Source organism: Centrocercus urophasianus, unplaced genomic scaffold, assembly GCF_019232065.1.
Source record: "Centrocercus urophasianus isolate 14NV4802_14NV808 unplaced genomic scaffold, USGS_Curo_1.0 seq_16, whole genome shotgun sequence".
NCBI lineage: Eukaryota > Metazoa > Chordata > Aves > Galliformes > Phasianidae > Centrocercus > Centrocercus urophasianus.
In genome coordinates, this window is record NW_024884711.1 from 31,320,446 (window position 1) to 31,348,420 (window position 27,975).

The 27,975-nt window shown below is 40.7% G+C and overlaps 1 protein-coding gene across 3 annotated transcripts in view; it reads right to left on the reverse strand.

The window, feature by feature from the left end:
• Positions 1-27,975, reverse strand: part of ARHGAP21 (Rho GTPase activating protein 21) — a 105,884-nt gene that overhangs the window by 70,124 nt on the left and 7,785 nt on the right. The window contains exon 1 of one of the 3 annotated variants that reach the window (XM_042816471.1): positions 9,382-9,508. The exons of 1 other annotated variant lie outside the window; for it this stretch is intronic. In XM_042816471.1, coding sequence (XP_042672405.1) covers positions 9,382-9,465 — 84 coding nt within the window. In that variant the 5' untranslated portion in view covers positions 9,466-9,508. Of the gene's footprint in view, positions 1-9,381; positions 9,509-27,975 lie in introns of those variants that run through there. One more of the 3 variants, XM_042816473.1, reaches the window with a different exon arrangement.

Below are 27,975 nucleotides of genomic sequence, written 5' to 3' on the forward strand. Positions count from 1 at the left end.
TCAATCACTTTCACCCTCAGCAACACATTCAGCTGTTCACTGAAAAATCCTGCAAACAATCAGGACAAGCAGAATGCAGAAAGTCCCAAACCCACATTATTTCAGGCCTCCATGTCAAAAATTCTTAGCAACCCTAGAAGTAGGGAAGACTGCAACACAGCAGACTGGAGTGAAACTAGTACACTCTGAGCAGTCTTATCTACAGGAGTGATACCATAACAACACAATCAGCACTAACAGAAGAGTCAAGCAGCCTGAGACATGTGCATGTATTGAAGTACAAAAGAGTTTTTCCTGCCACAGAACATTCCTTTATGTTCCTCCATTCTTTCACAAAACAGCCCATAAAGACATGGATCCCACTGCACAGATAGTGCTGGAGCTAGTGACAGGTAGCACAAGAAACAGGGAAAGATACTCAACTCTATCCCATTCACTTTATTGCTATAGTTATATAAGAAAGTTGCAGGAAGGACTTACCAGTGACAGTAATTACAGACCCTGTTCTCAGCAGGCACCACGAGGCTGCCTTGCTATGAAGCACCTGAAACTGGACATGAAGATGTAAACAACCCCTCAAAGCTCAAATAATCTAACAGCTGTGAAATTGCTCTCACTGCAAGAAAAACAAAAAACCAACTGAGATGCAGAGATAAATGGAGCATGAATCATTGCACACACAACTATGGCACTCACAGAGGTATATGAAACTGGCCTAGACTGTGCCCTCTCATCAGGGCTTCTACTAATAGCAGAAGAGTGTCTGTTTTTTGGAATTGAGAAGCACAGCTGTTTCACAAAGAAGCTCCTCATGAAGGAAGAGGGAAGACTGACAACTCAGCAGGTGTGAGCCCTCAGTCACTAGGTGCCCACTCATCACCTTTGGCATCAATGGGTGCACATGTGAAGCACAATGTCTGCTGATGTTCCCCAAGGCTAATGCTTCTCTGGAGTTGCCACTGAGGAAGATGCAGTAACTGAGAAGACAAGAAAGGCCAACAGACTGAAGAACTCAGCTCTCCAAAACAAGGTCCAAACCTTTTACAATTACAGTTACTATAAAGAATGGTGTAGATCTCAAACAACAGGAAAAGAGAAACAAATTACTAGGAATCACCCATAAGGCTTAGAGCAAAGACTGGCAGTGTCACTTGTATCATTTGCCCCTCACCCAGGCAGGGCAGCCAGGCCCTGAGCCCTTACCAGCATGGGTGAGGAGATCCCTGCAAGCAGCCATCCTCTGTCGTCACATGGGTTGTGCTGATGACCATAAAGAGCTGAGAGGCTTCAGAGCAAGGCAACAGCACTATAAAAGCACTGAACAGAGCAAAGGTCTTAGAGGAAGGCCGCAGCTCCAAGTGCTTCCCTCACAGGAGCCCTCCGTAAGACTCAGGGTGTCAGGTCAGCAGACTAACCAAACTGAAATCAGGCACTTGCTGTGAGGTGCTCCTGGTAGCAAACCTGCTACCACCACCTTGCAGGAACGTGAACCTCACCTAAATGAAATATTGGATCTGGAATAGTCTTTTAACTCAGTACCAAAGGTAGTGGCTGCCTGCCTGTAACAGACTAGAAGGCACAACAACAGACTTTGAAATTTATCTTGGAAGTGAGTAACTCAATTCAATAAAATGCGTTAATCATGTCCTCAAACCAAGGCCAGGTATGGAGAAAGACTCAAGAGAGCGATACATGATGACTGCAGAAGCATGAAGTGGGAAAAAAAAATACGCAACCTTTCAAAAACAAAGTTTCTGTTCCAACAAAGCAGTTCACACAGGGAAGCAGACATCCCCAGCAGACAGGAAAGCAGACATCGCTGCTGGCTTGTGGGCAGGAGGAGATGGGCAGAGGGACAGGAGCTTCCACGTACCTTTGTAACCACTGACATAGTAAACATCATCATTCAGTGGAGAAATAGCATCTTCAAGAGGGGATTTCAGTCTTCAAATAGGTCAAGGCAGAGCAGAAAACCTTAAAACTTGTCCACACGTGCACCTTATTTTACACTAGTAAGTTTTCATTACTGTGCTCTACTGCTTATGAAAGGGTGCTCTGTGAAAAAAAGTAGTAGATGCTTCTGTCAGTTCCATCACCACTCCATAGACCTTAAAAGCACAGCTGGAGGCTACTGCCAGCAACCTCTATCTTGGCGCCCCCCCCCCATGATAAAATGCTCTCATTGAAATTGACATTTTTTGGCCCTAAGCCTAAATAAAGAAAAAAAAAAAAAGTTAGAGGAAGCCTGTATATCTAAGAAACCTCAATCTTCTTGACAATAAGCTAATAATAACTATATAACTAACTAGCTTTACACCAGCTAAACACTCAAGAATTTAATGATGTGACAATCTGAAAAAGGAAAGTCTTAATGTCAATTCTGTAGGTCTGTTCAACCACAAAGTTAAGTGCTATTTACCTGGCTCTGGATTAAATGCAGCAACACCAGCTGGCTCTGTTAACTGAGCCCAGCTGGGCCTGCTTGGGTGAACAAAACCAGTATGCAGCTCAGCAGGCCAAGGGTGATCCAGAAACAGTTTGGCTTCCTTGAAGCACGGAGGGTTTTATCCAACAGCTTAACCAGCTCTTTATGCAGAGCAAGCTCTGTTTTTTTCATTCCACAGTTCTGATACCTACGTTTTTTTACACCAAGAGCAAGATCAGGTTTGATATGACCAGTGCTCCACCACAGATCAAACATGACTGAAGAAGACTTCTCCAGAATCAGCACCTAGCAGGCTCCTTTACCTACACGTATTTGTAATTGATGTATCAGATCCCCCCCTTAAATACCAGATAGCAGTGAGTTCAGCATACTTCAGTTCATTACGGGCACATTTTAATAGGGTATACACACACACACTACAAAAATATACTAGATTGTGTATGCACATGTATATGTATCATTGTTGTGAGCTTCTTTTTTGCAGCAGTAGCTTGTGCACAATCAAAACCTGTAATGCTTTAATAGGAATCTTTTCAAAAAGCCAAAGGGCATTCAGGTTTAGCTCCTACCTTTTACTTTCCACAGAGCAGCAGCCAATTCCAATCACCATCAAGAAGCAGAGTGAAAATACAGGGACTTCACAGGACAGAGATGCAAATTATTTCAAAATCTGTTTTTGTTTATATCTTGCAATATAGATTTAGAATACTAAACAGTTCATTGGAATAAATGTAGTCACAAAAACATTAAAAACAAAGAAATTTAGAACTTCCTTGTTTTCTTATGGCTCATTAGCAAAAGCCTCTCCTCTTAACAGCAACATCCTCCTTAAATTGGAAAGAAAGGAAACATCTGCAGGGCTGGTAACAGCAAAATGTCATGTGATCCTAATTTAGCTAAATCAGAGCTTTTGCTTCTCTGCTTGTTCTGCTGTTGCTTGTTAAGAATAGGAAATGCTTTGTATTTAACCTAAGAGTCAGATCTGGAAATATCAGAGACAAAGCACACTTTTGCCTCCCAGTACAGAAGCAGTGCTTGAGGTTACTCCATGCTCGGTAAAAAACTGCCTCAGCAGTCTGACAGAAGAGCAGTTCACACAAAGTCATAGCCTGCTCATGGCTGCCTTCCAAGGCTTCTTGTAGCCTATGGAACTTTGTGATAAATCCACAAATAAAAGTTGCCCATGATCCATTCTGCTTCCTACAAATGGGGAGAGAACAGCTCTTACCTGTCCCCAACTAAGTGCATTACTGCAAAGTTAGGAGCTAAATTGGATGAAGTTCACACTCTTTGCTTTCTGGTACAACACAGGCTTTATCACTCACTACATACCAGATAGCTTTCACTGCATTTTCAGCAGATCCTACAACAGCACACCTACTCATGCATGCAAGTTAGTTCTGCACAAGCCATTAAGTAAAACAAGACCACTGCACAGTATGCAACCTGAGCTGTGCAGGCCGTTCAATAATCAGACGCAGGACAGCTTTAAAGTCAGCTGCAGAAAGACCGACACACTTCTCCAATTCATGCTGTTTCTTCTCCTCACCATACCCAGAGCCTGTATCTTGGTTACACAAGCGATCAGCTCTGCTAAGGACAGAGTTCAAGCCTTTATGCACTTCCAGCGAATCCTTGAGCTTAGCCTGGGCTTCTCTGTGATGCAGCCAACACGCCGCGCTATGTGGGCCTGGCAGTGGGACAGAAACATGCTTTACCCCTGCACCCTCTCATGCAGGTATGAGGCTGATCTCTCAGAGAAGCTAGTGATCTTTCCAATATAAGTAGAATACGCTCATTCCTGTTTCAAAAATATGAAGTTAAAAGAGATTAGCTGCACTACTTTAACTGTGCAAAAACATCACCGTAACTGCCAATTATTCCAACAGTTCAGACTTAAGGTCATCAGATCTTCAACTCAGCCATCCCGCAGTTTTACTCAAGATTCTGTTCCATGTGCACATGAATGCCTGACCTGCCCCCCCCCCAGCAAGCCTTTGGAAGATCATGGAATTGACTCTCAATGTCAAAATCCAGATTGTCACCCTAAATACAGTGATTTCAGGCGAGATGCTATTTCAGATTCTATCCTGTTCGCAAAAGACGTACAGAATCACATGGGGAGTTTTAAGCATTTCCTTGAGAAAGGAACTATTCATATCATGCCTGCACTTCCTAGGAAAGAGATTTAACACAGAGAACATGGCTCAAAATACCACAAAACTTGCAAGACAATGTTTCAAGATCCTTTACAGCCCTACATACACAGCTTCTTCCCTCCAAAGCAGCCTCCAGATACATAACTAAAACTACCCGGTGTCAAAGTTTGCAAAGATTATAAATGCACACCAGCAAAAATGCACCACTTAAATATAACCCTGGTCCCATGTTTTAAGATACTTCATTTGAAATAAATTATGTAATGTGCAAATTAACACTGCAACTTTTAAAAGCCCTACTCTCAGGAGTACTCTATTCATGTATAAATCAGCAAATCAGATGCAAAGCCACATGTCATATTTCAAAACCGTAAGTTTGTAATCTACTGTGCATGTACAGCACAGAGCAAAGCAGCTTCTTCAGTGAAGAATTTAATTTACCTCAATAAGATACACAGAAAGATGGTTTAAAAAAAGTACTGAAGTCATTAACTTGTAAAAAAAAAATCTTAAATCTTTATGTCAACAGAGATGAGGTATCACTAAGAGGATAGAGAAGAGAAAGTTGTCCACGGGATTTTCAGTTTAGCTGCAAATCCAGCAGCTTTCAAACACTGCCTTACAATGTGATCATAAGTGACCTGTGTATTTCCTCCTAGCCTGTAGCCCTCTTGTGAGCAAGAATGGTCAGTACAGCTGATGACTAAACCCCTGTTGTATTCTGTCTGGAGCATGGGGTGGGGGGCAGAGGAGAAATCTATTTAAACAAAAATCCACTGGCTGATTTAAGAACTACTTGTCCTTACATGCCTATTACTCCAGTTGGAATTGCTCACTGTTGCCGAGTTACTTCCCTGTACTTCTGAACATGACAAAATGTTTCTCCAACAGCAGTGCAAATTCCCACAATGAGTAAAGCCACCGGCTATTTCCTGCACTGATTTTATACCTTTTACTCAAGAAATCTGAAAACATCACACTCTGCACTGTTATGAGACAAGATTTTTATCATATTCCCACCCACCCTGAGACAGGAGATAAACAGAAATAAGAATGCAGGAAGATAACATAACTATTACATTTCAAAACTGTTATCCAGCTGCAAATATCTGAAAAGGAATGCATCACCTTTGTTATTTCACCCTCTAAGTGACACTCAGAAGACTGAAATGTTTGGTTGTTTTTTTTGTTTTTTTTTTTTTATGTTATCTGAGATTCTCTAGAGGAGGGGAAATAGCTGCAGTGCAGCAGCCACTGCAGTGCTTCTGCATCCTAAGGCTTGAAGGCAATACAACAGCTGAGTTTGCACTGCAACTTCTCATCCTCAAACACTGTTTTACAGAAAACATAACCTGCAGAATTAACCCAAGGTTAAAAAATAGAGATCTTGGCTGCTATAATGCCACCACATGACCACTTACTTTCTCAAAGGCTATCCTGACGTCTGTGGAAGTTCTCCCATGGCTGACAACTTAAATGGTGAGGCATACTCTTCTGTACTTGAACCTGTCTGACCATCTGTAAGCAGACAGAACTCTGCAGAATACCTGTCTTCGACTAGGAAACTGGAAATTTAGGTACTCAGACAGCTGAAAGACCATTATTGTTACTTTTAGAGGTGAAGACACAGCAATAAAAAACAGTAGCCAGGTACTGTTCAGCTAGGAATTTGGAACAGTGAGAAGACCTGCTCTCCTCCAACTGGTAGCAGCGTGCTCAGGGCACAGCAGTGACCTGCTCCTTGCTGGCACAAACACCTACACTCAACTCATGGTATACAGTTCTACTGCCTAAGACTCGAAGGCAATGCTTTTGTGATACAGGGGAAAAAAGAGATTACGTAACACTGTCCTATAATTCCTTTTACATTATCTACCATTAATTCTTTCAGCCATCTGAAGAAGTGGCATTGATTGTTTCAGAGTTGCTAGCATGCTCCATCTTGGCCAAGAGGTGAATGAAGACACCAAGCGTTTGCCTGAAGGCTGATAAAGAACGTCCTTACCAGGAAACAGAGGGAAAGTTCTGCTGCATCTTACTGAAGATGAGCTAAGTTATGTTATTGAGTAAAATCACTACTTAATACTTCCATACAATTGATCAAGGACTCTGACTGGGGTCAGTACTAGTACAACTACGACTCCCAGGCTACAACTTCACAAACATCACCTTAACAAAGTAACTTTTTAAGAAAGATGAGAAGCAATGCAGCACATGGGCACAGGCCCACGGAGAAGAAAATTTGCAAGTAATTCCATCTGGTTTTGTAGTCATTACTGTGATAAGAGAATGTGAAAGCCACACCCTTCAATCCCACGCCATGTTCAAGCTAAAAACTGTAATCCATTGATACCAAGAGAACTACAGCGCTGCGCACAGTCCAGTAATCTGATTGTACAGGTTTCTAATTTAGCACTGAACTCTGCATACTTTTTGCAAACATTCTAAGCATATAATAGAATTCTCTATCAGATTCAAAAGGCCCCCACTTACAGTAACTGTCTTGCTACATTGTGAAATACTTTATTTTTAAAGACCTATATTATCATGGTAGACAGAAGAAAATACTCATATATATTTGTTCTCTTCCTGTTCTAAGAACCAACTTTGGAACTATGTACCAGAGGAGATGAGTAGAGTGTATGCCAGCAAAAAGTTGTAAGAACAGTTCTATAATCTGATTCAAGAAATCATTAATGACATTAATGACAATAAAGCAGGTTCATATTTTTTTCAAGAACATAGATTTCAGATGCTCATTTCAGAGGAAGTGTTTTCTCACATGGTACATCTTCAACTCAGCTCCTAAATGGCAGTAATTCACTCCCCTGATGCTTTACAGAGGTTAGAGTGAACGAAAATCACAGAAGAAGTTATATGACCTCTGCTAGTTCAAGGACGACACACGCCAACTGGGAGCTGCGCTGTGCAAACACACTCCAGCAAGAGCTGTTAGAATCATCATAGAATGAATCATAGAATGGCCTGGGTTCAAAATGACCACAATGATCACCGAGTTTCAACCCCTCTGCTATGTGCAGGGTTGCCAACCACCAGACCAGGCTGCCCAGAGCCACATCCAGCCTGGATAGCCTCAAACTGTACTTACCTGCTCTCTCATCTGCAGGCTTCCTGAACACTGCTAGGAGGAGCAACACTGCTTACAAGCAGTATGCATCTCTCTCCAGGCCTGACTGCATCTACATTTCACTTGGCATTCTAATGCAGTAGAATGGCTGCACTAGTCTCTTCCTGGTAGATAATGTAAGTAAACTTAAAAATTCATTTAAAAGCAAAAAGAACAGCAGCAACTCACTATGATGTACTGTTTACAGATATTTTACTTTCAGAGAAAAAAAAAAAAAAGCACACTACAATATAGCCCACAAACCACAGTAGCCATATATTCTACTTATCTAGGTAAAATGAGTAACATCAAACAGTTCTGCAACATTTCTACCTTAAGTAAGCAATTAATTTCAAGTATATTGATCTAAGGCCTGGTTTTCTTTCCAATTTACTAAGAAATAGCTTTTAGGTTATGTGAAACCTTCCTAGTTGGGTGTTCTTTTTTCTTTTGTGTTGCTTTTAGTTTATTGTTTTGTTTTTTTTTTAACAGTTCATTTCATTCTACTGCTCAAAAAACAATTTCACTTTTCCTTCCTCCTTCTTATGCTAAATTCATTTTAAAGTTTCATGGGGCTGCCCATATCATCAGCCTGGCCTTTTCTTACTACTTCTTGGCTTCTGAAGCCCAGGAAGCTGTTGTCAGATTTAATTTGCCTATACGGATGAATTCACATCTATGTGCTTGCAAACTAGATCAAACAGTGAAAGTTGAGCATCTGAAATGTAAGGCTCTAAAAGCATCCATTTGCCTCACATCTTTCCAACTCAACAGATGAGATTCTTTAAATTATAACACTGGGAAATTATTTTTTAAGAAGGGTGTATTGTTTCTACAGACTTGCATGTATGGAGAGTACTTCTGGATCACTTGCCTCTAGTTACTGTACTGGAACTGTAATTTTTTATAAAGCTTTCTCCTTAATGCTGCAAAAGAGTACAATAAGTTCTCTCCAGTCACTGCCTGAATGCTAGGTGAGAAACATAGGTTACATCCACCTTGAAAGCAGCACTGCAACAGAACAGTATTATTTTATATCCCTAATAAGTGGCTTATATTTACAAATATTTCCATTCAAAATCCAGGTAGTGTTTTCTTCCTCCAGTTCTGCATGAAGTAAGTCAATCAGACCTAAGAGGTGTTCAAATAAAGAACCGAATAGCATTCTGTGTTATTTTATCCTGTATGTTTAAAGAAGTATGCAATATCCAACCTTTTCTCACGCTATTTTCTCTCATATCCATGATAAATTTTGAAACGGTCAGAACGTTTGAGTTCTGTTAAACTGGGGAACAAATCAGCTCTATATTTATTCACAATGCAGATGGTGCTGGCACATTTCCCCCTTCCTGTACGTGATATATCATCTTTTTGTGCAATTCATAGAGTAAATCCTCCTCAAAGATTATGACTCTACCAGAGCAATCTGAAGTACTCCAAGTGTTAAAAAAGCAATTATATGGTTAAAAGCACATTTTACACATTTTATATCTTTATTAACTGTAGGAAAATCTTTAGATTATTCTTAATACAACATTTTCCAATAGGATGGGGGGGGTGGGGGGATGACACTAGAGCTTCCTCCCCCCCCACATTATATTAAGTTATATAATCATACTAAAATATTGTAAGAAGAGATAACAACAAACCTGACCGCTCCAAGCACAGTAGAGGTTACAGATGAAGCTCCATTTGTGATTGATCACACAGTCCAGAATCTTGAATTGGGCCATGTCTTGCTATAGCGCAGATTGCTGCTGTGCTCTGACTCAGCTTTTGCCCGAGTGATACTGAAGGATATGAGAGCTATGCAGTAATGACATTCAGGAACAAGGACCTTCCTTCCTGCTCAGATTCCTTTCCCACCCCAACCATGTGTCAACTCAACAAGATAAACTGACAGAACTGCATAACATTCTTCAAAACAACACTTCCGAAACTGTCAAATTATGCATTCTTGAAAAAGAAATGGGAAATCAGAACATCCTAAGAATTCTCACTACAGCAAATACAAAAAGGTGCTCTCAAGCTGTGCTTGTTTTTTTTTTTTTTTTTTTTTTTTCTTTCCTGCTGCTGCTGAAACCAGTCCAAACATCACCAATCATTCATATCATAGATCTTAAACTTGCTTAGCAAGTGCTTAGGCACAGCTATGATAATGGCTTCTGCACTTTCACAAGATCCAAAAGCTTTGTCTTCCGTCTTAAAGCATAGAGCCACTTTTCAAAGCCAGGAGAACTTCACAGATTTCACTGCAGTCACAGAGGTTCATATGCTTCATGTTCTTAACCCATCACAGCACTATGCACAGGAATGCTGTCTGCCTTTTGTAACAAAGGATAAGGACTCCCCCATGGGCAGGGGAGTGGAAGATGGAGTGCCTGGATCCTAAGAACTTGAGAAGAAGTACTAGAAATGTTTCTTTCTTCCTTTACATATTTCTCTTTTGCAATCTACAGGCAACCCTATCTCAAATATACACTTTCCCCTCTATGAATTGATTGTCTAGCTTGTGTTCCCCTTCCCCTTCAATTACAATTAGATAAACCACTAGACTAGTTACAAAACAACTTTAAATTATCTGAGGTTTAAGCATCACAACTAACAATCAAACTCTCCCAGACATGATTTTATCTATCAGCTGTAACTCCAAACAACTTAAAACCAGAATGCCTTATTTCTGGAAAATGTGTGATATCCCAAGAAACGCCCAGTGAGGCGAACAGACCCCGAAGTTCTGACCCGAAGCCAAGATAGGAGCAGAGACAGCTCCACAGGACACTGGCGTCAGGTACTCCCATACCCAGGCTCAGCTACTCCTCTAGTAAGAGGGGGACAAGGAAAATACAAGAGAAAAGGAGTTGATGAGAAGAGAAGAATCCCATCTGAATGAGTGTTCATGCACTGCCTCACGGAAGAACATCTGTTTTGATGCAGGAGAAAGTATTGAGAAGCAGGAGAAAGTATCTAGCAAGGGCTACAGGACCAGGTGGCCAATTCAACCTTTGCTTTACTAACAGCTAAACTACTGAAAATTATTTCAATCATAAAAGAAAAAGTGGATGTAAACTTGAGAGCCAAACAAATGGTTCTGCCAAATAGCGGCTTGTAATTCTGAAGCAGTTATACAGGTCTCATTTGCTTTTAATCGAATCAAAAAAACTTGATCCAAATTCTCATCCCAAGGGCTCTGGGAATTAATGCCAAAGTCCAAGGAAATCTCTTCCCTTCTCACCAGTGTGAAAGTCTGAAGATTGCCAGAATACAGCTGTGTGCAAGAAATCTATGCTTTTTAAGATGTACATGGCAGAAATTCTCTATTATTATTATTATGGAAAAGGGAGGAGAGCAATATCAACACGACACTGCACAAAATTAATATAGCCCAAGAAAAAAAATACAGACATTGAAGTGTTTGAGATATTAGAAACATAAGAGCCCTTATGGCCAGCACTGAAGCAGCCTGTGCTGACAAGAGGCTGGAAGACAAGTCCCACTTAGCAACTATTACTGGGTGGAACAGACACACTTTCTCACAGCAGACATCGTAACTGTAAAAGCCTGAGAAAATTTGGAGCAGGAGGATGCTTGGGGAGGTCTGATGAGGGTGGGATACTGCAGAGATGCCAGAGCAGAACAAGGCAGCGAGGCATACAGGAAGTGAAGGCTGGAAGGAGGCACAAGTGGGTGCCTGTGGGAGCAGCAGGCAGGGGTGCTGGCAAAGCCCACGCAGCAGCCTGTGTGGGGCTCAGCAACAGCCAGCTGCACATCAGTTGTGCTGTGGAAAAATGCTGTCATCAGCTGAACAGGGTGGAGGGAAGAAGGGAAAGGAGGTCTGGAAAGTTAAGAAAAGGTTGCTTGTTTAGACCAAAAAAAAAAAAAAAAACCACCAAGCACACATTGTCCAATTCTGCAACAGTCAGTCTCACTATTAACTAATTTTAGATTTATATATTATTATCCAGGATTTAGTCCCGCTAAAGTACTCAAACTCCTCATAAGTATTCAACACGGCATGTTAAAAATACTGCCCACAATTTAAGAAGTCAGTTCAGCCTCAACAATCAAGTTTGTGCAATTCTCCACCTACAATCAACAGCCACTATGAACCTGCTACTTTTTGGCATTAACTTTCAAAGCTGTTATAAGGAAATTCTGAAACAACTCATCTCCCCCAAATCTGGCCAGTGCTTATGTAATACTGCTGTTCACACAGAAGTATCTGAATCCTTCAGATAAAAACATAAATTACAATAGATTGCAGCAGGAAAGCATTTTCAGACACAGTCAGTATTGGCTTGGCTTTTTGCCATTAACAATCAATATCAAAACACTTTTAAACTTCAAAAAGCATGGAAGGAGACAAGGACCAAAGTTCTTACACAAGCCAGAGTGTTTGCTCACGTCCTCAGATAAAAGAAGGAGCTCAGGAACTGCTACAAGAGCTGCATCTGCAATAGTAAATTGCATTTATTGCCTAAAAAATGTCCCTTCAAGTCAGTCTGCATACTTCTAAGTTTAACCTGCCATTACTGAAAATCATTCCTGACAGCCTTCAGGTAGCCTGACAATTGCTCCTATTTACAAGAGACAACCTCCTTCCTGGTACAAGGTTAAATCAAATTCCGCTACCTTATTTTAGAACAGAATAGAATTTTCTTTACAAATCACTGTTGCGTGTTTGTTGGAAGACCTCATGTATTTCTTTCAAGCACAGCTACGCTTTAAAGAGCCGCTTAGAAAATTCTTGAGTAAGTGCACAAGAATTGATGGAACTACCTTCAGGTAGGCACACAGTAAAGAGTTTTCAATACTCAACTTACTAATGCCTTCCTTATGAGAAAGTTTAATGCAAAAATAAATAACAAATTAGAAGGCTTACATCGTTTTGGTGTAACCTTTAAGAACAAGGCTTCCACACTGAATTTCGAACTGGGGAACAGAGGCCAACACAGCACATAAAGGTACACTCCCAGCAGCACAGAATGACAGTGGGCACGTATCCATCTCAGCAGGCTCCAAAGGTCTCAACATTCCATTGCCCAGAGAGCCCCTTGCTGCATGTAAGTTCTGATTGAGAAAAGGTGCCGATGACACAAAAGTTAAGTTACTCAGTTTTCCTGTATCTTTACACATACTAATGCATAGACACAACTAAAGTCGTCTTTTAGAGTCAGTCATGGAAAACGTACTTCAGTAAATGATGACTGGACCAAAAACACAAGTGAGCTGAGCAAGTCCCATTCCAATCCATCAGTTATTTATTACTCCACCCACCCAGTTAAGAGACTAGCGCTCTTGCAACCAGTAGCAGGCATTCCCTTGGCACTACCATACAAAGTACCCACAAGGATTTTGCTGCACTCTGCACAGATTAATACTTCATTCTTTCTTGTAACAACATTTTAGTGATTTCAAAAAGAAAGCAGAACAATAGACACCAGCAACAAAAGTAAACAGGACTTCTGAATTGGCTCTTTCTTTCACAGCAGATGCCTACAGATCTGGAAAGCAATTACTTTCTCAGAAGTTACAAGGTTCTAGAAAGGACAAGATTTTGCTCATCTTTCTTCTCCCACAGGCAGAAGCCTTCAGCAGTACCTCTGGGTTCCGTTTGTTTCTGTTAACCACAGTTGTGCACAGTGGGCACTTGAAAGAATTTCAAGAGCTGCTCAGATGTATCTCAGAGGTTGCCAGTGAGGTCTAGACTCTTAATGACCATGGTGAAGCTCCAGAGGAAGTCTGGCCCATTTTAGTAAATGAAATTAAGAAGTGCAAAAGAACTTTCGAAGAAGGAAAAGCTCATCAAGCAAACAAATAAACAAGTCTTTCCATTGCTCAGATCACAAGACTGACAAAGAGAAAAGTTTACACACTGAGTCAAGAGCAGGAAGGGGCTGAAATAGGATTTCCATTCTGAATTCTTTCCCATCATTGGAATTGTTATCAAAAGCTATGAACATTAAGTAGGAAAAAAAACAGTAAATGCCAAAACCACCTCCCTCCATCTTAAAAAAAAATCTGGAGTGTTTCCTTCCCCCAAATCAACTTCTTTTTAGGACGCAATACAATTGAGAGAGCTATCAACAACAAATATCCTTCAGGGATAAATGCAGCTGTACAACAGCTGGTACAGAACCATTCACAAATCACACAGAGTTGCTTCTATGAACATTTTAAAGACATTGCTAATGCAGAATGGAGTTCTCATCTGTTTGGTTGCACAAAGATTTCCGAAGTCACAGGGAACCATTCTCACAGAAGTCAGAAGTCTTGTTCGTTTACAAGGAGACTGGATAGACATATATATATATATATATTTTTTTTAATATGGAGATTGTTAGGCTGAATCACAGCAAAGAGAAAACCCTTCTCCCTGGAGCTATCAATTAACAAGTAAACCAAACAGCTGTCCCTTTCTTAGATGTTAGCTTAACACAGTCATCTTCAGTAGCTCATTTTCAGTAGACTGTGTTGTTGGTGTTTCTTTACTCTAACTTCTGCTTCTGATATGATACAAGATGCATTTTCTCTCCCCCTTTATCTAAGTTGTTCATTTACAGATTTCTTCATTTCAGAGAGCAGGTATCCAAAATAAAACCAGGCCTCTAACTTCAGCTGCTGGAAAGTATCATTTTCTAGGTTATTCCACAAGAAACAAGCATTTTACAGAAAAGAAAAAAAAAAAACACCACAAAAGTCTCCAAACTGAATGCTAGTAAGGGAGCTGGCAATCTTTAAAACTGGAAGAAAGCTTCTACCATTGCTCTATTGCTGAGATGCAAATCCATGTTTAATGGCGACTGAACAAGAAATACAAAGCAACACTTATTCTTAGACGAAGCACAATTCTGTGATAGCACTCAGCACTTCTGTAACATCACCACGTTAACAAGATCAAACTCGTGAGAACACGAAAGTTTCCGAAGCTTTCATCACCACTACCTCAGCTCAACTGATCATTACTTGCTTATTCATGCTCCTGGAGGGCAGAACAAACACAGCACGCTCCTGTGGAAATTCCTGTCTGCCTAACTCCCTGCCCCACAACTGCACCAGTTCTGTTTCAGAGTTTATCTGTTCTAACTACCCTTTGTTTTATAGATCAACAGAGGATGAAAAAGCAGAACATCTAAAAGAGAAGAAGGATGTGTATCTGATACTGTGTTTTGAGTTAAATGAGTACTTTTCACCTGGTTATTTTACATCAACTCCACAAAAAAATGCACCATGACTTCACTTGAGCTTTCTCTCCATGGTTACCTTTTAAGGCCTGACCAAAACACTTCAATGCTCATAAGTAAATAAAACCATCATCAAATTTGTCATCACAAAAATGATGATGACTGTAAGCTACGTTACTCATCATGTCTATACTGCATGCATGTCTCTAGAAGACAAACTGTACACAGTGGCAACGAAAATGTTAATTATTATTTTTACTAGCTTAGAGAGCAGGGAGGTTTTGAATTTTTCTTCCCTAGGAACAATGGTAAAAGCATCTAAACTGAATCATATCAACTTGTACGGCTTTTGTAACAACAGCAGAAGTACTAAACTGGAACGAAGGTTTCTGTTTGCAGAGAAATAAGCACACACACTGGCACAGTCCACAAGCACTCTGCCTGCCAGGTGGCACCTACTAGAACGGAACATCATCAGATGCAGCACTGAAAGGTTCAACTCTGTGTCCAAAATTGGCTTGGGCACTTCCACAGGCATAATGCTAACAGACACTACTTTTATCTCCACATTCCTCACTGTACTGCTGTACTTCCATGTGACAAGTTCTGCTACTTTTTTTTTTTAATCCTAGCGCAAAACCAGAACTACAAGGTTGTCTGCCCAAGATTAGGCTTCAGAATCCTGCAACTTCTATTCTGAGGATAAATGTTTTAATAAATAAATAAATAATGCCTTACGTACATTAGGGCATAAATAAGTACATGGGAAAATAAAGTTCTATTCCTGGTGATTATAAAGAAAATCCTTTACATGCATTAGGATGCTTATTTACACAGCGTATCTACTATAACACGATTAAATCTTCTCAATAATCTGGCAATCTCTAAATACAAGATCTGGATAAAGCTAATCACTAGGTGCAACCACAGTGAAGCACCTCAGATTATAGCCCAATATCCTCTTATTGAGACCATGATTTCTCCTCAGTTTCTCCATTTTTTTTAAAGTGTTATCAGATCTGTCATTTGACATTCTGAAATCATCTTCAGTTGCTTCCAGTGTTTTTCATTTTAGAAGACATATGCACTGCATCAAAGCTCTTCCTCACTGTTCTGTAGCTTTCTGCCCTTTCACTAAAGCATTTGTTCAGTCAAAAATGGATAACCTTGTAAGAAAATACACTTTGGAAGAAGTTAACATCCAGCAAGCTTTGGAATTCTAAGAAAGTTTATGGTTCATTTTAACAACAAACTTTATCAGGTTACAACATGAGTAGAACTGACTTTGGTCTCACGCATCTTGAATCTCCCTCTCATCATCTTTCCTCCCCTAAGTCTCCCTCTGTGGGAGGAAATGTAAGTTTTTGGCTAGGCTGCAGTCATGCCAGCGCTGACAGCCAAAGCTCCCCCCACCTCACCTCCAGTGGGAAGCACAAATCTAAGTTTCTCCTCCACCCAGCTGACATGTTCCAAATTTCCAGGCACTTCCTTTTCTCCTTTCCTCTCTTCATATTTTACCAAAATTGGCCAGTGAGTTCAAGAGTACCTGCAAAAGAGCTAACTGATGAACAGACTGATGGCAACCACAGAATAAATAATCAGATTCAATAGTTCTTACTTCTTTGTTTCACTCCATTACAACATCTGTTTCCTACCCTATCTTTTGTCCAAAGAACACGGGCCCTGATTTTCAAGTGTACTGCCCTACACTCCTTCCACATCCCACTATTACACAAGCCACACTTTATAGCTTTTACTTTGAACAATAAATCATTCTCTTCTCCATAGTCCTGCAGTATCATTGTTATTCTACAAAACCGTAGGGGTCACAGTCATCTCATGAAAAGTAAAACAGACACGCAGTGCATCAGGGCTAGCATTTTTTAACACATTTCAATCCACTACTGCTTGTATGAATTCTTTACCATGGACATCTAAACCATGGACATCTAAAATAATTACAATGAAATGAGCCTATAGCCCTATTCTTGTCCAAAAAAAATTACATGAGCATAGGAGAAACAGTCAGGTTTTCCTGATCATCATAATATAATCCAGCACAGAAGGAGGAGTCTTGGAAGTTTCTAGAGTGTGTGGAAGATAACTTTCTCACACAGCTAGTAAGGGACTCTACCAGTGGAGGTGCCCAACTAGACCTGTTCACAAAGAATTGGTAGGAGATTCAGACGTCAGGAACTGCCTTGGGCATGAAATGGCAGACCATGAAATGGCAGAGTTCTTAATTCTTAGTGAAGTAAGGTGGGGGGTAGTCAGCAAAACTACCACTTTGGACTTCCAGAGGGCAGAATTTGAACTATTCAGGACACTGGTAGGGAGAATCCCTTGGGAGTCTGTCCTGAGAGGATTCATAAAGGCTGGACACTCCTCAAGCAGAAAGTCTTAGAAGTGCAGAAGCAGGCTGTCCACCTGTGCTGTTAGATGAGCTAGTGGGGAAGAAAAGAGGTGTGGATGAACAGGGAACTTTTTCTGAAGCTCCAGGAGAAAAAGAGTCTACCTCCTGCAGGAGAAGGAATGGACAACTGAGTACAAAGTTGTTAAAATATGCAGGGAGAAAATTAGAAAGGTAAAAGCCAAGCTTCAATTCCACCTGGCCACTGTAGTAAAGGAGAACAAAAAACTTTTTTTTACAAAGAGCTAAGGAGAATCTCCATCCTTTACTGGACATGGCAGGTAATGTGACAACTGAGGATATGGAAAAGGCTGAGGTTCTCAATACCTTCTTTACATCTGTCTTTGAAAGTCAGACCAATTATTCCTATTCTACCGCCTGACCTGGAAGTCTTGAATGAGGAGCACAATAAACCCCCCCATAATTCAGGTGGAACTGTGGACTTACTACTCTACATGGACTGCCACAAGTCCATTGGGTTAGACGGAATCCACTCAAGGGTGCTGAGGGAGCTGGTGAAGGTGACTGCCAAGCAACTTTCCAGCCATATATCAACAGTCCTGGTCAACTGGAGACGTCCCAGAGGACTGGAGGCTTGCCAACGCGACGCTCATTTACAAGAAGGAGGATCTGGGGAACTATAGGCCCATTAGCCCGACCTTGGTGCCAGGAAAGGCCATGGAACAGATCATCTTAAGTGAGATCATACAGCATGTATGGGGCTACCAGGGCATCAGACCCAGCCAGCATGGGTTCATGAAGGGCAGGTCCTGCTTAACCAACCTGATCTCCTATGACAGAGTGACCCACCAGGTGGATGAGGGAAAGGCTATTGATGTAGTGTATTTAGACATCACCAAAGCTTTTGACACTGTCTCCCACAGCATTCTCCTGGAGAAGCTGGCAGCCTGTGGCTTGGACTGGTACATTCTCAGCTGGGTGGCTGGGCTCAGAGAATGGTGTAGAGTTAAAATCCAGCTGGTGATGAGTCACAAGTGGCTGATACTGGGGCATATCCAGTTTAAAATCTTTATTGATCACATGGCATCCTGGCTTGTATCAGAAATAACATAGCCAGCAGAACAGGAACATGATCATCCCCCCTTACTCAGCTCTCCTGAGGCCACCTCTCAAGTGCTGTGTTCAGGTTTGGGCCCCTCACGACAAGAATGACATTCACATCCTGGAGTGTGTCCAGAGAACGGCAACAAAGCTGGTATCACTGCATCTAACTCTATGAGGCATAGCTTCTGGAGTACCATTGCAGAGTACAAGGGATCAGAAGCCTACCTGAGCAGTGGTCAGACCTAAGCATGTAGTAGGGAAATTCAAATACTAAGGTACTGACCATATCGACGCTAAATGGAGCAATATATTAGGCTGAACAAAGGAGTATATCTGAAATCTCAAGTATTTCTAGAGTTCAGACAACTGGACATACTTCTAAAGCATGAGCAGCAGTATGCACTAGTAAACATTACTGCAATACCTGCCTGAAGGATAAAAAGCCAGAAGCCAGATGTCCAACTTAGTCTGCATTTAACAGGCAATTACTTGCAGCACAAAGGAAATGTGACATGATACTTTGCTCTTTTGTAACACTAGAATTTAAAAACCTTCCATTTCATAACCACAGGATAAAAGAAACTTTTTATGACAAAAGCAAACAGTATGCAAAATACATTTGTAGCACTGGCAAAGACCTGTTCTTCCTCAACTAGAAGCACTGCCCCACTCCATTTAGAGGAAGTCAATGGCTTCGCCCTCTAGCCTCAAAATTTCAATTACACTATGAACCCAAGGTAATTTTCAGTGGTTACCACTAAAGGGAAGTACACTGATTGCAGAAAACCACAGAATCAACACACTCAGCACCGCAGGGATGGTATCTAAGTACATCTTAGTAATAATGTGTCCCAGAATTCTATTTTTAAACCTTCTTTTGCTGGCAACACAATTCATCCATCCAAAATTTGAACAAGAACTAAAGCTCATCACACCCTCTGGAAGCTGAGATAAGCAGAATAACATACTTTCCCACAGCATAACATGTAAGAACACAAGTAGGCAGCATCCTAAAAACAGAAGTTTGCCCAAATTTGCACACCAGCTAAAGCACATGGAATTCACTAGCACAAAAAACTGTCTGATGATGAGCAAACTTCACTTTTTAAATGACCTCTATTGCGTACATGAAGTATGTAGTGCTTATAAGATGAGGTTAGCCAACCCAGCAGCTAGCATCTTAGGAGGTAAAAAACGAGGAAGTCGGGAAGTCCTGTGCTCTACCGCTTCCCTTACACTTTCTACATGTAACCCCAACACATTCAGCACTACAAATAGTGGGTCTATATGGGAAGGAACATCTCAGCTTGCTCTGGCTTTGGGAGAGAAAGCACACAGTACTGTGAGACAAAAAAATGAAGTGCAGCAGCAACAGGGTGGTAAGCCCACAGGTCATGAAGAGCCACAGATGGGTAAGAATAATGCCAGAGACACAGCCAGACCTTGCAGATGGAAGAAAAACCTCCTAGGGACTGCAGAAAACTGGTCTCTGAGTTGTAGCAACCTGTACAATTCATAAAGACAAAAAATGAAAGCCTCATCTGAAACTAACTCTAGAAGCAAGGGCCTACTTCACTCCAGACTGTGAAGAGTCTGGAGACTGGTTGACAACTTTTAATTTAATATTTTTTTCCAACCAATTTTGTAAATAGAAGTGAATAAAATGTCTCTTTGAACTTCAAAACATTTTAGGGTTACCACTGTTGCTAGAGGGTACAGACAAAGCTGCACCAGAACTCTGGCCAACAGGGTTTCACCACTTTGATTTAGGAGTTATAACTTCACTCCAGCCCTCAACATGTACGCATGTAGCCTCAGCAGTGATTTGGAAACCAGTAATAGCACTGACGGAAGTAATGACAGTAATAAAATGAGGGACAAGCATGGTTTCTGTGGTACAAAGACCTAAATCATTTGTGACTCTACCATCACCACTTACCATTCTTAGAAGCACATTAGTCTCAGACCCATCTTTCTCCTTCCTCATTCCCAGTATCTTGACAGAAGAGAAAGATGTACATGAAAATAACGTAAAAGCACAAGAACACTTCCCAGCATTAAGTCAAATCAATGAGAAATAATCCTCTAGAAAGCAGATCTGCACTTTCACTGGACCATTAATCCTGAAAACAAGTACCAAAATACAGGTGCTACACAAGCAAGGCAGTTCTTTACTTAGCAAGTAATTTTTAATTTTCCATACCAAGATGCCGTCGTCTGGAGTCAGGTGACAAAGAAGAACCCTGAATTGTACCTAATCATCACCCTATGTCAAAACTCACGTGGGGAGAACAAAGAAATTCCAGAAGACAGACTTAATACCAAGATGAATCATCTGTTACTTTTATTTCTGTGCCTGAAACACCTTTGTCTCCAAAAGAGATGCCACCTACACCAGACCAAAATAGCACTGTTCTGCTGAGCTTCATCAAGTAACATGCAGGTGGGCCTCAAAATCTATGTGTGATAAAAGAACTCAATGTTTTGCAAGCTCTGATTTCTTAATATGTAAGAACTCTATAGTCTCGGATAACTGCACTTTCCTGGCCTAAACATAATAAGAAATAATCTCATTTTTATTAGAAATGTTTATTATTCAACATAATAAAATAATATTGGAGGAAGAACAACATACAGTTCTAATCACTGTCAGTGGAGACCACCAACAGGGCAAGCAGCTGTTGAGGTTTTTGCCCAGTTACATGGTAAATGCTGCTGAAGAAGGCTCCTGGACTCCAGCAGCCCATTCCAGTGTTCAACCATCATCCATGAGAAGATTCTTTACTTGTCCTCAGCTGGAGTTTACGTTACTTTCACTGTACTTTTGAGCAGACTCTGACTGTCCTTTCAACAACACCGCTTCCAGCAGCTGAAAGCCCTGCAGAGGGACTTCAGCCTTCCCTGCCATAGGCCTGGCCATGCTAGCTCCACTGGCCTCAGAGGGCTGAGAAAAACCCAGTGAGTGCCAGGCAGACAGAGAATCACATCCCTGCACTTCGAAGATGACACTCCAGGAGTTATGAACAATACACATGAAAACCAGTCTGCCACACAGGTAAACCAGTAGGAATTATAACACCAATGCTACCCATAGCAGGTGTATGCATCCATTTTCTCCTTCATTGAATTGCCTGAGCCATCCCATCCATAGCTTCTAAAGCAGCACGTAAAACCTTTCTCAAGTCTTTTACCCATTCAAAAAAATAATGCACTACCACACGCTAAACTAAGAAACCCAACAGCAGATGTAACTTCCTGTTCAGCAAAAAGAGCTGAAGATGAGTAGGGTGACAGAAGATGTCAAGTGGTCCCCATTTTTAGGCTACACAACATTGACTGACAACACAGTGACAACCAAACATTTAACAGAACATCAGCAATCCACCCCTCAACGTTTGTTTCAAGTTAAGAACTCTTCATCCGCACTGAATACTGAAGAAAAAATTTATCCTGAGAGAGTCCATGTCTACAAAAACTGGATACATTTTGCAGAGGAACTGTCAGGTGAAGGCTTGAACTGGTGATTGAGCATCTGGTAAGGGATGTGGCTGGCCTAGGAAGCGCAGGCAAAGTGTTTGGACCTGTTCTCCCAAGTGAGCAGAAGGGGTGGACCCAGGTGGAGACAACTCGGGTTCATATAAGAGCCACCCACTGAAAGGAAAACTCCCCTCAGACACAGGCTGCTTTTTAAAAAGGAGTGCTGTGTAACCAGAGAGCCTCTGGATGTCAAAACATTATCAACTTAAGGACAACTTTTGACACTGTCTCCCATGAAGTCCTCACAGACAAGCTGGTGAAGTATAGGCTAGATAAACGCATAGTGAACTGAACTGAAAAATAGCTCAAGTGCCAGACAAAGGTTTGTGATCAACAGCAAGAGGACCAGCTGGATGCTGGCCATTGGTGGTGTGCCCCAGAAGTCAATATTGAGGCCAAGACTATTTAAATCTGCTCTGATGACATGGACAATCAGGCAGAGTGTGCCCTTCAGCCAAGTCCCCAGATGATTCAGAACCATGGGCATCTGCCATTCAAGTGGATGTTGACGGGCTGGAAAAACAGGCAAACGAGAAACTCAAATAGAAATGTCAGGTCACGCACCTGGGGAGAAATAGCCCTGAGCACCAGCACAGGGTTGGGGTCAATCAACTGGAAAGCAGCTCAGCATAAAAGGCCCTTGCACTCCTGATGGTCAACATGCTGAACAACGTTCACAAATGTGACCTCAGAGCAAAAAAAGCCAACTCCTCAACTCCATCAAACAGAGCAGTGAAGAGAAGACAAAAGGGAAAATTCACTCAAAGAGCCAGAAATTGTAATATAAAAAAACCACAGGGGAAGAGGCAGTTCTCTTAGGCAAACTTTGTTAATGCGTGAAGGAGACACAGATGAAGAACATTCACACTGCAGCCCATGATTCACTGTGAAAAGATGCACAGGAATCTTTTTACTTTTCCTCTCTTTAAGATTCACTTAAATTTATGAATTTACAGATAGGTTTTACATATTCTATCTAGCTATAATATCAATTAAAATAATTTGTCTTTGAAGCCCCTATAATCTAATGCTGTAAGAATGTTATGATGCTTGGGATATCTGTGCTGAAACCTAGCACCAATTCCCTGGAAATATGGCTAGCAGAAAGTGTACAATGCAAATTATTTACTTATATTCTAGCATGTAATAAAAGAATAACAGAACTGGCACAACTGTTTTTCTCAAGAATTCAAAGGCTTTTTCCAACAGTCCACTTACTAGAACTGTTGCTCTAAAGCCTGCTGAAATCAGCAAGAATCTTCAGCTGAACAGACTGTCACAGGTTGTTTTATGGAGTAATATGGTAAGAACAAAGTCATTTTTCATTCATTTCAGCTATTTTATTAGTACTTTTTTTTTTATAGGAAATCTTCATTAACATAAACCACCATAAAGTCTTTTCCTTCCCATAGATTTTCACTAACTTCTGAAATCATCTGTACTTAAGAATCAAAAAAAGTATTCTAGACTGCAAACATTTTAAGCAATAACTGCAATGGAACTTCAGGGAACTGGAAGTCACAGTACAAAACAGCCTAATGGAACAGTAAAGCCTTTACTGCTATAGGTAATAGCAGAAAAAGATACTAAAAGATACTATAGGTAACTACAGAAAAAGAACTAATTGGAAACATATCTGTAGTGAGAAAATGCAACTATTCCTACTACTTTCCCAAATGAGAAAATGTATCTAGAAGGAAGAACCCAGGTTTCTCAAAGAAACAATGGCATCCCAGGTTAGAGAACACTGGGAAAATACTACTGCTGCTCATCACAGGTTGTAAAGGTTAGTAATACTCATTTGAGAGCATATTTTTGCAATTCCTGCTTGCTTGTTCTCCTAGTAGGGAAGACTACAGGAGCCTTTCAAGGAAAGAAAGCTTACGATATCTTGGGCTCTAGAAGCAAAGAGAAATCCGCCAGGCCAGATTATCTAAGAGGGGGAAGAGACTGCAGCATTAACTGAACTTAAGGTCAGTCACTGCCACAAATCCTGTTCTTAATCTCATACATAATACCTTTCCCTCATCTGGTAGCATTAATGGCTTGAATTTAAAGGGAAGAAAGAACTTTGAAACATCATGATTCACCCTTCTGGCACTAACTAAAAGGAATCAGACATTACTGATGGTGTTTGTGCTTCGCCTCCCTCACAACAGAGGCAAAACATTGTATACAGATAAAAATCCTGGTTTCCGAACTTCAGGTTCCCATTCTGAGCACGAGTGAGCCTTGGGACAACTGCTACATCTCTAATTGACACTGCATCATCCCAAATACTACTGTCTCTTACCTGACCATGAAGTGAATAAAAAGGCTGTAAGAGGTGCCAGTTAGAATCTTTTTCTCTAAATAAACTCATATCAAGTAATGTAGGAAAACAGACATCACAACATTCTGAGGTGAGGCTTAAACACAAGAGGTCTTCCATAATTTTTCAAGTTTAAGTATATATAATTTGCCAATTTAATTTAAACAGAAAAAACTGATTGTCCACATACAGGCCTAACAGAACTGTTTATCCCATACACACCTTGCTGAGTAACTGTCTGCTATTACCACAGCCTCTTCTCACCTTAAAGAATTTGGTTTCTCCGAATCATGAATCACTGATTACACGAGCAGAAACCACCTCCACCACGAAAGACATTTAACATTTCAGGCCCAGCTTTAAAAACAGCACCAAGCACCACGGGACGGGTTGGGAAGGGGCAGGTAGTTATTCTGCCCACCAGACAAAAACCTGAAATAGCAGAACTCACTTCAAAGTCCTGTAAGAGATGAACCCCTCTTAACCTTCTTGAGAACTGATTTTAGGGTGAAGTTGCTTTTTGTCAGGTACAGCCTTTCCCTCCACTATTTCCCATACCTATGTGCCAGCAGACCCCAAAGCTATGCAGTTTGCTGCACAGCTCCTCAAAGAGCTATCTTTGTACCTGAGCAGGTACCACAGTACCAGAGTGAGAGGGGGATGCAGGAAACCAACTCTTCCACAGTAGGCAGAAAATTCATTGGCATCATCCACCCAAGGAGGAGAATGGAGTTCTGCTACAGCCCCGGGATTTCACTGGGTCTGTTGCTGAGTACTTGTGAGATGATAAGCAAGTAGAAAAGTATGAGAACATAAAAATGAGAATATGAGATGATCCACTGATGCATTAAGAATTAATAGAAACTTTAACTAAGTACTCTAAGTTTAATACCTAGCCTGAGCTTTCAAGAAACAAAAACAGATTTAAAAAAATCATGACATTTGAAAAACTATATTTCCAGCTGCAGATAGCAAACAGCTGCCTTGTTTCAGCATGCTTAGCACAGAATCACAGCCTTGGAGAGCCGAAAGCAGAAGAAATTCTGGTGAGCTACCATGGAACTGGCACTACAAGACAGGAAGAGGTCTGTGGGTCAGATCAAAGATTCACCCAGCCCTCCTGCAGAGATAATAACTGCTGACAATTGAGAGCAAGCATCACTAGAGCATTCTCCAAGCTTCAATTGCAAATCCAAAACTCACTCCACTACAACAGTACTTAGCAGATCTTCCAAAAACACACCTGGATTATCCTTCAGCTTCCAAAATATTATAATGATGAGTAACACGCTTAATTAACTGTTATGCATAAGGGCCAGCTTCTTTTGCTCATTCTCACTCCAATACTCACCTGACACATATTGGGACAAACACTGAAACACTGATCCATACAAATTCAAGGGAGCCACCACATCTCAAGTTCTCACTACACCTCCACAGTCTCCTCTTTCCTAAACTATGAAGTCCTAAATTCCTTGGGTTTGGTACACACACAACTCCATATGTTCAATAATCATAACTGCCCTTCTCTGAGATGCTTCTTGTTCTACTATGTTATTTCTCAGATGGGGAAAAACAAAGAGGGAAGAAAGAGAACCAGGCCTAGACACATCAGCTGCAATCATGCCACGGATTTACACACCAAGGCATGACAGAGAATGTCAGCTGTTCAATAGTAGTAGGAAATGGATGACAATTTGCTTTTTTGACCACCACCAAGAGTTAAGCTAGTGATTCTTTAGAACTAGCAATCACAGATCTGAGGACTTCACTCATGAGCTCCAAGTCAGTCATAACCTCTCAGCATTTTCAATGCAACACAGTTTTAACCTCCCCCATACATACTGCTTGACATTTATGCACACCGAGTTTTCACTTTATAACACACACCGAACATCAAGGGGTCCTTCAGAACTTCCTCACCAACATTTATCTCCACTGGCAAGCAAAAAATCTGTACAAATAGAAAAATAAGTATTTTGCTTCCCCACTGCCACTTAACTCATGAAAACAGCAGAAAGACCTGCTGAGCTGTACAGCTGAATCATACTCTCAGTCACAACGTAAACAGAAAAGAAAAAAAAAAAAAAAAAAAAAAAACCTATTCAAAACCACCGACAAAGTCATAAAAAAAAAAAAAGACCAGCTGAAGGGCATAGGCTATGCAATGCTACTAGTATTGGCCTGCATCCATTATACAGCGTCCTGTTTTGTAACACTTCCATACATAAAAAAACCTTTGTTCCACAGCTACAAGAACCCTTTTGGACACTTATGGACTTTTTGTTTTTCAAATAACAATAATCAATTTTTTTTTTTTTTTTTTAAATGAGAACAAAAGAGATGCAATTAACGAGCTTGCAAGATTACCTCCATGACATCATTATCAGAATACCAGCTTACCCAAGTATTTATGGGTACTGAATTACTCCTGATTCCAATGCACAGATTGCTAGAAACAAATTTACATGAATAATCTTCAATCTGCTAGCTTTCAACCCAGTGTCAATTTGAGGAGATGGGATACTTCAACATCCTTGGAGCAGAACAACAGCCATTCATTATTCCTTTCTAAGGGCCAGAAAGAAAATCACATTCAAGGCTCACCTACAGGGAGCTCCAAAGCAACTTCTCAATAAATTTAAATAACTAACATAAAGAATGCTGGACTGTGTTCAGACTAAACCCAAATGAAAACAGGGTAAGTACACAGAAGGCCTGTAAAATTGCCATGAAAATTGATTACTCCAGACAAAGTTTACTTATTCACCTTTCACCACGGTAAATGGAAATAATAAAATTTAAAAATGCATACAAGAAAGAACAGGTAAGATTTAACAGCTATTGATGAATGAGAAATGTTTGTGGCTACAGATGGGAATTATTTTCACAATAATCATAGGCTCGCTATTCAAGTTGCATCAAAACCAGAAAGCACAACAACAGCAACACAGGAATTAAGATGAGACTGATCACCACATGGGAAGGAATGCCTTCGTTTTTTATTTAACCCAAATCAGATCCTTACCTTACAAGAAGAGATCAGCACTTAGAGGCGATAAGAGCCACCTCCTTGAGGTGCACACACCGGGCCTAATGCTGCTTTCAGTGGCCCAAACGCAATGTTTTGATTCTCAGCTGAGAAGGCTGCCTCAGTACCAGGAGCATATCATTGTGTAGACTGCATGTATCTAGTATAAGCCAAACAATCTGTAAGGGCTTCTGGAAATGTGATTATTTTCCTTGAGCTCACCTCCAGGTCAAAACAGGTAGCTCCCCCAGGAAACATAACTGTATTCTAACCTGTTCTGCCTTTGCACTTTGAAATAAAAAAGTACACAGAAAATTGAATTAGAGGACATCTATATGTTGAATGCTAATGTTAAGTTGATTTAAGCAGCACCGACTCCCCCACCCCAGAGAGCTTTAATTGTCTTACGTTCTCATCAACTCCTTAATATGAAAAGTCCTAAATACTTAGATGAAAAAACAGAATAGGAGAAAATAAAGTACATTTTTAAAGGATGAGTGATTTGCAATTAAATTTCAGTAAGTAGTAATACCCCATTAAAATGTAGAAACATGTAAGTAGGAGGGCACATTACCACGTCAATCAGTAAAACAAGACGAATTCAAAAACAAGCTCACATTTCTCTTCTCAACAGACGCGCACCAACTACATTCATTACTTGGAAGCGTTTAACATCATTATTCTCAATACGATTTAAAGCTTTCT